Source organism: Nelumbo nucifera, chromosome 2, assembly GCF_055504915.1.
Source record: "Nelumbo nucifera cultivar China Antique chromosome 2, China Antique-T2T, whole genome shotgun sequence".
In the NCBI taxonomy this organism is placed as follows: Eukaryota; Viridiplantae; Streptophyta; class Magnoliopsida; order Proteales; family Nelumbonaceae; genus Nelumbo; species Nelumbo nucifera.
Window position 1 is genome coordinate 57,553,206 of NC_142650.1, and position 12,089 is coordinate 57,565,294.

The following is a 12,089-nucleotide window of genomic DNA, read 5'->3' on the forward strand; positions in this document are numbered from 1 at the left end:
GAAACCATAAAATTCAACCTCATTCATTTTATTTCTTTTTTCTTTTGTATCCTCAAAACAAATGATTTCTATCTATATACAAACATGTCAATAAAGCCCTACAGCCCTAGTTCTAACCTTAACTATGTTACATAACCTTTTTCTTTCATAAGCTAATCAATGTCTGCATGAACATAATCGATGAAAACAAAGTTTTTCTGGAGTTCGTTTAAACCATAAGCTAAACCAGCACTGAGAATTGCAAGCCCACCTAAAACAATCCGTAATGACATCTCTGAAGGGATTCCTGCTGTTGCACAACAAATGACAGACACACCAATGAAGATTTTTTGCAGTGTTTGGAATGCTGCATAAGCTCCTTTACATGATGAGCACTTGAGCGTATGCTGCTCAAACCTATCCAACATCTGCAAGACAGGAAGACAGGGGAGACAGAAGTGTTCAATACATCAAAATCCAAGGAAAAATGTTGGGCCAAGAAAACATTTTATGTTAAGTTTCTGTACCTGGCGTTTAGATAAGATTGTGGATGGCAAGGGTTGTTGGTTGGTGGGGCCAAACCACTCAGGTTCGCTATTGCCATGTCGCCTCAGCCAATTCCGAAATGCTAAAACAAAACGGTCTGCTTGTGTGGGAGTGAATGTTAGTTTTGTGTACTGCTTGTTAACATCAACAGAATCCTCCTTGGATTTTGAGAGGAAAATTTTCTCTTGTCCCTGAAGGACAATCATGTCACCATCATAGACCTTGTTTGATATCCAATGCTCATACCATCTTGGAACCACCTGTCGTAACAATGAGTGGTGAGCGCTGTTACTATATTGTTCAGCTTGCTTTGAGAGGTCCTCAAAGACCAATATCCAAGCAGTAGCAGTTCTAATGTTGTGAATGGTGAAGATGAATGGAAAAGGATGGAAAGTAACATGGTAAACAAAAAAACCAAAAATCATGCCTTTCTGCTTTATACATAATGAACAAAGCAAGTTTGCTAAAAAAGAATGTATCCCATAAACCAAGCAGAAGACGCGAACATAAATTCAATGACAAAATAAACCAGAAGATCTTAACTTTTTAACATTGTTTCTGTGAAAAGGTGTAGTTTATATAAAAACACCTGGAAGAAAAAAACATAAGTTTCTTACCTGCCACCAGGCTGGCCCTGGCACTGTGAACTGGAAGAAATTTCGAGCACTACAAACGATTGAACGAGTCTTTCCAGGTGCCATTGGTATATTGAATGAACAAATCCATATTTTCCATTTTTGGTCACCAAATATAGGGAGCTTTGTGTCAATCTCTATCCTGATGGGGAAGATCAGAGAGAAGTATTAAGTTTCAGATTTTATGAGCAATAACATCAAGGTAAAATGAATTTGCTATAAAAAAATGTCACAACATGTTGGTGATTCAGGTGAGACACAAGAAAATGTTTATTGATTGGGTAAGGTGTCACTGCCTCAGATGAGAGTGGATGTAGTTCCCACTGACCTGGGATCGCATCCCACCTTAACCCCCTCTCCCCCAAATTTTTATAGCAAAAGAAATACTATAATTTTGTTTATTTATAAAATTTCCTTTCACTATGAAAAATTGACTTTTCATCGGAACAAGAAAAAAAACAAAAGAGGGGGGCTAGTCTATATAGAAATGGCATAGACCAAAGTGATAGTGATGATTAACTTATTCATAGCATAACAAGGTGCAAGAAACTTTGCAGTGATTCGTGGGTTTCCATCATTTGATCCACTGAAGCCCCAAACACCACTAGACTCCATCTTAAATGTCAAAGGCTTGGCTTTGTCCCTTCTCCCTGTAACCTGTTGAGCAATTCCAGATAACAATAAAACCTGAACATCAATTCTTGTGAAGCAAATACATTAATAAAAGATATTTATCTTCTAATTGAAAATAAAAAAGATATTTATGTTCTCCTTTCTCCAGGGGAAAGGAAGGAGAGGAGCAAGGAAGAGGCAGGGGAACAGTTCTATATTTTGTGTTAAGATGACAAGAACCTTGTCCATTTAAAAATCAACTTTATGAGATACTTTTCTCTACCATCAAGTTAGCAATAAGATCGTATAGTCACACTCTTCAATGCATCAGCGATTCTGTTAGAATTTAGAGAGGAGACATGGAATGGTGGTCCCTCTTCTCAAAAGAAGGGATAACTGGTACATTATGGGGGCTCCAAACCTCTCTATGGGTCCTCTGTCCACAGAATATATACAAGGCATCGCAAGAGGTAAGGATATTTAGTCCATTACAAACAAATAGATCTAAAAGGAGCAAACATGTACACCATCAGTATTTTGCAATCTTGTTCATCCTGAAAAAAAAGTTCTCATATTCCTGTATTTCTTCAAGATCAAACTCAATCTATGGCATAAAAGCATATGTTTGTACTTATTTCTTTAATATCATTATCCAAGTAAAGAAGATAACTCAACTAATCCTCCCTTTTCTTACCTGGTACAGTTTTTCCAATTACATCCCAAATAGAAAGACATTTTAAACAAGATTTTGTGTTGGATACAAAGCTTTGAAGTACCTTCACATGCCATATGACTCTACCTTACCAATGGGAACTTCATAAATTAGAAATTATCTTGAAATATTTGAAACTTCTACATATGCTTCTCCTTAATCAATGAATCGTTTGGTCTAGAGCACCTTTTTTTTAATTGATAATTATGCACATTGAAAAAGAGAGACAGAGACCAGGCATGGACACACACAAACACCAAAAAAAAAAAAAAGAGTAGAGGGAGCAGCCAACAGGACAATGAAAGGTCCTCTCAAGTTTTAATAAGAAATACCAAAATATGCTCCACATGGTTCATATTTCAGTAGAGAACTTGAATATAAGGTGTTATTTAGCAAGTTGCTAAGGGGGATTTGATGTCAATTGTCAAGATGAACATGGAGAGACCATATTGCCAAAAGGAATGTGTGGGAAGTCCAAGCATGGAATGCTTGAGATTTTCAGTTATCTGTGGAAACAAGTGTTTATACAAGTAACTAGATTCGTTAAGAGGATTTCAATGGTTTAAATGTTTAATCTCCTTCAAGGTAGGGAAGGTAATAGTGCTTATCTTTGTGAGGATATCGGTGAGGTAGCAGACTCTTAAAAACTTAACTCCCATTCTTGTAACATATAACATGGACAAGGAGATGGAAGTCTGCAGGGAGGAGGAAGCTGGCTGGTGGCGTGGATGGAAGGATACTGTCTTATTAATCTATTGGAATCTATAGCTTCAAAACAAGTTGACCTCTCTAGACACTTGGACAGATTTATAAGAAACATGTGCTTTCTGTGCAAGGAATCCACTGTGCTGATGGGTCATGTCTTGCCTCACTACTGTTTCTCCTTAAAGGTGTAGCACCACTTATTAGAACCTTTTATTTTATGCATCAATAGGTAATACCAAATGACATGATAGAACTGGTAATTGTTTGGCCGGGAGCAGAATTTAAAACATCTTGACAAATACATTGTTACTCTACATCTTTTTTTTTTGTACGTTAGTGCATTTGGATGGAGATAAGTATTTCCCCTAACCATGTTACAGGGAGAATCAAAATGACACTGTATTTTTGGTATTCAAGAGCATCAAAGTTGTAGACAGTTCAAGAGGTTGGCTACTACTCCACTTGATTATACACTCAATGGGTCTTGTCAAGCCCTTGTTCATACTTTATATAAATTTTACTTTTCTGTAAGGCTATATGAATTTGCTAAACTCGCCCAAACCATACAACTGAAAATGAAGTACATAAACCATAAAATAGTAATTAAAGGTTCACCTTGTGATGAGCAAAATCAATGTGGGAAGGATCAGAGACATTCTCCATGAGTGTATCATAGCCATAGAACAAGTCTCTTTGTATTGTCACAGTCGAGAACGAAGGATCATCAAAGTCATCAGGCAGCCTAAACGCATTCCATGGAGAATTACAATCACAGATTGTCACATGATCATACGAAAATGAAATCAAGTAATGATAAATACCCATTTCTTTATTATGCTAGCAATCAATATAACACTAGTTTATTAGAACATTAATTGAATTATCTACTGGTTAGTGGTTACTGATCCAATAAACAAATGTATATGGAAGTAGATTACAGAAGCAAAGAAATTACATGGGAGGCTTGGTAGCAGAAGCTCTCTCCCATCCATTCTCGTCGGGCCAAACAAAGAGCAGGCCCTGGGAAACCAGCGTGGGAAGCCTCGTAGCACAGGCTTTGGGCGACCGAATGGCGCTAGCCTCGGGACCTTCAGGTAAAGCCTGAGGGATCCGAGTACAAGATCCGCAGCGATTAAAAGACCATCCATGGTACGAACACTGCAAATTGCCATCTTCATCGATTCGTCCTTCCTAGTCAGAAAAAAATACAATATTCCAAATCATCACCACCGAAATCCCTGAAATTCAACTCAAAGGAATTTACATAAAGAGAGAAGAAGGGAGAGTACAGAGAGGGGAGCGAGTCGGTGGGGGCATTTGTCGTCGAAAGCGATCCACTCGTCGGTGGATCGGTCTTTCCAGAGAACGATCTCTCGGCCGAGTAGTTGAAATGGAGTTGGGTACCGAGGGTCAAGGTCTTCGATCAGAGAGACAGGGTACCAGTGGTCCCTCCATGAGAACTTGGAAGAGGAGGAGGAGGTGCTTTCTTCTCCTTCTTCTTCCTCCTCCTCCTCTTCGCCTTCGACTACTGGTGGCGTCGGAGGAGCTGCCACGCGCAGAGGAGGACAAAGACGACTTCTTGCTCTTCTTCTGTTGCTGCTGACGCTGTTCGTTACAACAGTTAAGGTTGTGGAATTTGTATAGTCATTTAGAGCGCGAAATGTACAGGACTTGAGAAAAAGAGAGTTTTTGGGAGTTGGGTTTACAGTTGATGCTGCTGGTGATGGTAGAGTGAGAGTGGGTGTTGAAGTGGAGAGAAGTAGCGCCATTTTTTTCCTGGTCTCTGTTCGGGGTTCGTTTTGATTAATATATAAGGATGATTAACAGAGATGGATGAGAACGACAGATTGAAGATTATTTTTTCTATTTTCAGAAATAATAAAGGGAATATTTTTACTTAGAGAAATTAATCAAACTGGGCTTAAAGCTTAATTAAAAGCTAAAAACAGGACCGGTTCTTAGTGCTGGAAAGTTGTGAGAGGTGTTGGAGAGAAAGGAAGGGAACTGGTTGCGTGCAAGTTTGTTGAATGTTTTGGAGGTGGGTGTGGATGAATCGAACCATTCTAGTCTTTTGGAAGAAGAGGCTGCAAATGATTTGACTGACTGTATAAAACGGACAGATCAAGTTGTTGGAGAGACACACAGACTTCTCTCGGGGTGGGACGAGGAATACGTCAAAGTTGCCACGTAGCGAACTATCGATCAAGACATTACCGACTTACAGACCATAAGAAGCGAAAAGGAGAGAGCTTTTTTCTTTTTGAACGTTCAGTTTTCACATTCATTTGGGAGGGTTTCAGTCTTTCAGTTTTGATTGAGCTGCATTGACTGAACCGCTTAGAGTCCGTTTGGGAAAATTTCTTCGTTTATTGAGCCCTCTTGAAGAAGCTACTAATCAATGGCTTCATCACAATTCACAAAGCCAATTTTGCTGTTAATGTATGAGTACGTTTGGCTTTCCGGGTTTTTCACCAATCATGGCTTTGTGTTTGTGACTTTCAACGTGGGGCCTACTTACCATGCAATACAGGCATCTCATATTGTAGTGCACCATAAGTGAAGTCTGGATCACCGAGTCAGAGATTCTCTTATCCATTCTCTTATCCGCCTGTAACTTACAAGAATCATTGTTTACGTAGACAAACAAATCAAGGATTGTCTTCTCATCTTAATCCAACATGAGATACTGCGTGTATGCCTATTGAAAGTTGAAACAACTAGCGCCCATGGAATCTGAAACAAGCTTGCTACAACTGCCCTGAGTGATCTGGACTCCTGCTTTTATGCTGCATCTAGAGTTCAACGCATAGGCCATAACCACGAGTTCATATCTAGGGGGTGTTTGGTTTGTGGCGGTGTTCATGTTTCATCACAAACCTTTGTTTATGATCTTCCGAAGGAGTAGGAATTGGCTAAAACTAAAAACAGATGTACTTAATTTATAAAAACAGAAATGGATGAGCGTCCATCGTCTAACACCCTGATTGTGCATTTCCAATTCTACCCCTCCCTGATTTCATATTTTCAATCCTATCTTCTCTTAAAATATTGATTTTATATTTCCAATTCTATCCCTTCTCTGATTTCATATTTTCAATCCTGCCCCCTCTTAAAATGCCTGAATTATATTATATATATAATATAATATATCTGTGTCTGTGCCATTTATAAAAATAAGGATGGTGATAATGTTCTGTCAAAAAACCTAATTTTTTATTTTCCATTTTTACCCTTTATTATGTTTTTTATTTTTCCAATTTTATTTAATTAACAATTAACACTTGTAATTGGATAATCTCTTTATCTCATCATTTATAAAAATGAGGATGGTGACAATATTTTGTCAAAAAGCCTAATTTTCATTTTCCATTTTTACCCTTTATCATGTTTTTTATTTTAAAGCTTGATTTTCACTTTCCATTTTTACCCTTTCTTATGTTTTTTATTTTTCAATTTTATTTAATTAACGGTTAACACTTGTAATTGGATAAAACAAATAAAATAACAATAAGACTACTATGGAACATATTCCTCGCCTTATCTGATCTTCTCCCGAAGCACCTACTTAATTAATGAACTTCTTCATTGATTAGAGCCAATACGTGTCAAGTATCGGATGGTTTGCCCAAACCACGAATTTAAATTAAAGGGAAGAATAGATTTTTTCAACCTATCTCTTTTCATCAGGGAACAATTAGATGATTAAATGAAGTTTTTTTTTTCTCCCTATTTTTTTTTTCAATTGTCTCTCTTAACATAATAAATTGTATAGGATCAAGAAATGCTCTTAGGTTCATTATGCGTCTGTTTGGAACCGTTGTTGTTACTCTAGAAAATGGTGCCACATTAGCGCCATGTAGGAAAAATGGTGCTCCAGGAAACAACCATATGTTTGAAACCATTTTTCCATAGAAAACGGTGCTCCAAGCCACGCCTTGGAAATCGGGAAGGCATGGCTTGGAGCAACACCAAATTTGGCATTTCCTGGAGCTGTAGCTTGTTGCTGCCAATAGGGCAGTGATGTGGTAGTGGAGCAGCAACGATTCCAAACAAAAAAAAGGCACTGTTTTTTGAGAAAATGGTGCTCCAAGCCACACATTAGTGCTGCAACTGCAGCATCGATGCCAAACATTTACTATGTTGATTCATTTTAGGTGTTTTTTCTCGATGATCATCGGACCAATCCGATAATCTGACATCCTACCAACATAATATCGTAGGGATTGTACTTGGTAGGGCCATAGGGGTTTGGAATGCATTTTGATGGCAGGAGATCTGGATTCTTCTATATAAATCAAATGGATGTTCGATTCAAATCTGAATATAAATGAATTAGGATTAACCTATATCCTAATGCTAAGCATTAGATATGCAAATAACGGCCCCACCATTGATGAGCAGAACGGTAGGAGGCAAAAGGCCAAATGTCATCATTCACACATGAAGCGAAGACATAAATCCTAAAACCCCAATTCTCTCCTTTAAACCCTTCTATGCATAGTGTATATCTTATCCACTCCCCCTACTTTACAGTAAGAAGGAGGAAGCAAAAATGGCATCTCTCTTATCCTACGCACCTTTTCCTCAAAATGAAGAAAACAATATAAATTACAAAAAAAAGAAATACGCAAAAAAATTACAAAAATATAGAAAATCATAAAAATTTCTATACTATACTAAAAAATGAGAGTGTTGTCTGTACCATTTATAAAAATCAGGATGGTGACAATGTTTTGTGAAAAAGCTTGATTTTCACTTTCCATTTTTACCCTTTGTAGTTTTCTTATTTTATTTAATTAACGGTTAACACTTGTAATTGGATAAAACAAACAGAATAATAATAGTTTTTTATTTTTCCAATTTTATTTAGTTAACGGTTCACGCTTTTAACAAATAAAATAATAATAAAACCGCTATGAAACCTACTCCCCTCTCTCCCCTTAGGCCTTATTTGATCTTCTCCCCAATAGGCCACAATCGGATCGGATTCTGATTGGATGTAGCAAAATTCGCATCCGATCCGAATATTAAGAAATTATATTCAAATTTGATCCAAAATTTGACTGGATTTAGAGACTCGAATTCGAATTTGAATCCTAACAAACTCATATCGAATTCGGATTTAATCTAACTCCACTTTAAGTGCTCTAAAATACCAGTAAAACTAAATATTATTTATTTTTCAACTTTTATATATAATAAATTAATATAAATATAACATACTAAATTTATTATGTATAAATTCAGATATAATATAATATTTAAAATATATTATTATAAATTTTAATATAATTATATAGAATTTATATATTAAAATTAATAGATATTATAATATAATCATATTCAATTTTTAATCAAATCATATTGGGTCAAATCCAAATCTGATTTGATTATTAATTGGATGTAGATTGTAACATCCGAATCTGATCCGATTACATAAATATGTAATATGAATCCAAGATAATCAAATTGGATGTTGAATTGGGCCTCGAATTTTTAGGTATCATTGACAAGCCTACTCCCCTCAGGTCTACGTGACGAACCTCTTCATTGATTAGAACCAACATGTGTCAAGTATCGGATGGTTTGCCCAAAACCCACAAATTCAAATTGAAGGGAGGAATGGATTTTTTCAACCTCTCTATTTTCATCATCGAACAATCAATTAGATGATTAAATGAAGCCTTTTTTGGTTTTCTCCCTATTTTTTTCAGGTATTTTTCCCATTTCCCCTCTATTTCGATTGTCTCCGTTAACATAATAAGTTGTATTGGAACAGGAAATGCTTTCAGGTTCATTATATTGATTTGTTTTAGGGTGTTTTCTTCTCAACGATCATCAGGCCAGTCCAATAATCTAACACCCTACCAACGCAATACCATAGGGGTTTTGTACTTGGTAGGGTCGTAGGGGTTTGGAATGTGTTTTGTTGACAGGAGATCCAGACTCTTCTACAAAAATTGGACAGATATTCAATTCAAATATGAATATAAACAAATCAAGATCAACCTATATCCAAACGCTAACTGTTAGATATGCAAATAACAACCCCACCATTGACGAGTAGAACGACATAAGGCAAAATGCCAAATATTATCATTCACACATGAAGTGAAGAAATAAATTCTAAAACCCCAGTTCTCTCCTTTAAACCCCTCTCTGTATAGTGTATATCTTATCCATTCCCCCTACTTCACAATAGGAAGGAGGAAATAGAAATGGTGTCTCTTTATCCTATGCACCTGTCTCTTAAAAAAAAACAATATAAATTACAAAAAAACAAAGAAATACACAAAATCATTTACAAAAATAAAAATAAAATCATAAAAATTTTTATACCATGTATATCTTATATAATAAAAAATGAGAATGTTGCAATTGGTTTGGCCAAAACACCCTAAATTACAAAAAGCAAAGAAATACATTGAAAATTTACAAAAAATGTAGAAAATCGTAGAAACTTATATATCATAGTGAAAAATGAGAATGGTGCAATTGGTTTGGTCAAAACACTCTAGTTTTACTTTCCAACTTTACCCGCAACTTTCTATTTTTTCCATTATATATATGTTATTGCAAAATAATTATGAGAAAGCACATAAAATGAAGAAAATAATATAAATTATAAAAAACAAAGAAATACATATAGAAAATCATAAAAATTGAAGAAAATAACATAAATTACAAATCTATACCCAATATATAAAAGCATAGTCAAATATCACCATCAATATCAAATACTCCATGGCACGGGCCATTCCACTAGTAATATTTAAAAGGAATAAAAATAGTTATGAGGTATGGTGGAATGATGAAAAATGAAGAGAGGTATAGAGGATAGCTAAAGCAAAGGGAATGATACTAAGGTCGTTAATTCTATCTAGTATTAATCAAGTAATAGAAAGATACTATCAATAAAGTAAAGTAGCTGTTTTAATGGTAAGTAAGATTCTAATGGAATTAGCACCATTAGGTTTCTTAAGGAGTATGCACCTACAGAAGTCAGCACAAAACCATAAAGATTGCAAGGAAAATTTGATTTTCATTCTTCCATTCATCCATCTTAAATGAATGACTCTTTACAGTGAACACTGAATCTGTTGGTTTTTCCTGATAGTTATCCTCCTAACAAGCGTATGTAAACAAGGAATAGCTATCTTCCTAACCGCATAATATTTTCTATGTAGTTAGCACCACAACTGATGGGGGATTAATTGCAAGAAAAGCTAATGACATCCTTAGATGACACTCCCATTGATGAATAACTATTGATTCAACTGGCTGTGATATTCAATTGCGTCTTTATGTGCGATAACCAAGAACCCCCCCACCCCCCATCAAAAATCAATTAAAACCAACGTTTTTAAAATTGGATCGTACTGGAAATCGTTCTGGGTCCAGTTCATAGGTTGAATAATTAATCCGACTGTCCGATCTAAATGGATGACCTGTTCTGAAAAAATAAAAATGGTCAAAAAACATTGTTCAGATCGACGGTTTAACCTCCAAAATTAATGGTTTACTGACCAAATCAATGGTTTTAGGCCAAAAAGAGTTTTTGGGGTGAAATGGAACTGATCACTGGTTTCTGGTTTTCTGGTCCAACCATCCGATCCAGTTCAGTTTTGAAAACACTGATTAATTAAAACCCTTGTGTGAAAAACAACCCAACCCAAGACCCTACTTCTAAGATGATTTGAAGAAGAAACAAGTCAAGAATTCCAATTTTGACAGTAATCATTGCCCCTGAAAATCTGAAAATCTGTGGAAGAGTATTTGTTCAGCTTACAACAAACAACTATAACTATAGGTTCTCTCTTCTTCAACCAATATAAAACATAGTTGAGAACAGAAGGATATAGTGGCTGCAAAATCCTTCAGTGTCAAACATAGATGTGAAGAATACGGTGAGAATTCTCACTTCTTCTTCAAGCTATTAAACGTGGTTGTCATGTTTATGTGAGTATCCCATGAATTTTTATAAATAACACCTAATTGGCTTACCATGTTTATGATGCTGGTTGATTGGTCAAAAAATTTTCAGATATCATATCTTTCCCATATCATAGTCGAACCCTTGGCCTCCGTTTGGTTTGTGGGATGGGGATGAGAAAAAGGGAATATTCTAAAAATATTCTCTTTTCTTTTATTTGGTTTGAGGGAAAAAGAGGGATGGGATGGGAAAGACGTGGGATGATAGATCCCAAAATCATGGTTGGTGCGACCCCGGTGGAAAAACTAGGAAATCACTGTTACCACTTACCATCACGATGAGTAGAGGAGGGAAGGCCGAGAAAAGCGAACCAGCGATGACAAAGAGGAAGGAGAGAAACAGTGCGACTCCGTCTTCCTCCCTTTCTCCCTTTCTCAGTGACGACGAACAGACAGTAGTCCCCTATCTCTGTCATTGGGTTTGTGTTCCTCTTCTCTCTGTCCCCTGTCTCTGTCCCGTTCTCCCTTTCTCAGTGCAACTCCGTCTTCCTCTTCTCTCTTCCCTCTCATCTTCTCTCTCTCCGTCTTCTCTCTTCTTCTTCTTCTTCTTCAGACTATGACAGGCTCAACGGGAGGTTTCGGCTCGGATGGAGGGGGTTGGGAGCTGGCGAGAATGCGCATGTTTTGAGGAAGGACGGACTGGGGAATCGTCTTCATTGTCGTGCCAAGACTCCGACTCTAATTCATCAATAGGTTGATTAGAGTCGGAGTCTTGGCACGACGATGAAGACGATTCCCCAGAAACGTACAAACCTCAATTTCGTACAGACCTCAATTTCACAGTCTTCATCGTTGTCCTACTAAGGTCTGTACAAACCTCAATTTTGCAGAGGTTTGTACAATCTTCATCGTCCTACCCAAAAACGATTCCCTAGAGTCAGAGTCTTCATCGTCCTACCTAGAAACGT

The 12,089-nt window shown here is 36.6% G+C and overlaps 1 protein-coding gene across 1 annotated transcript; it reads right to left on the minus strand.

The window, feature by feature from the left end:
- LOC104587323 (pheophorbide a oxygenase, chloroplastic-like) lies at window positions 1-5,119 on the minus strand. Its single transcript, XM_010244878.3, has 7 exons — window positions 4,479-5,119; window positions 4,145-4,380; window positions 3,805-3,931; window positions 1,681-1,817; window positions 1,143-1,302; window positions 507-785; window positions 1-407 (listed from the first exon to the last, which is right to left on the minus strand). The coding sequence occupies exons 1-7, from the start codon at window positions 4,956-4,958 to the stop codon at window positions 153-155; spliced, it is 1,674 nt and encodes a 557-aa protein (XP_010243180.1). The 5' UTR covers window positions 4,959-5,119; the 3' UTR covers window positions 1-152.
- Window positions 5,120-12,089: the final 6,970 nt, after the last annotated feature.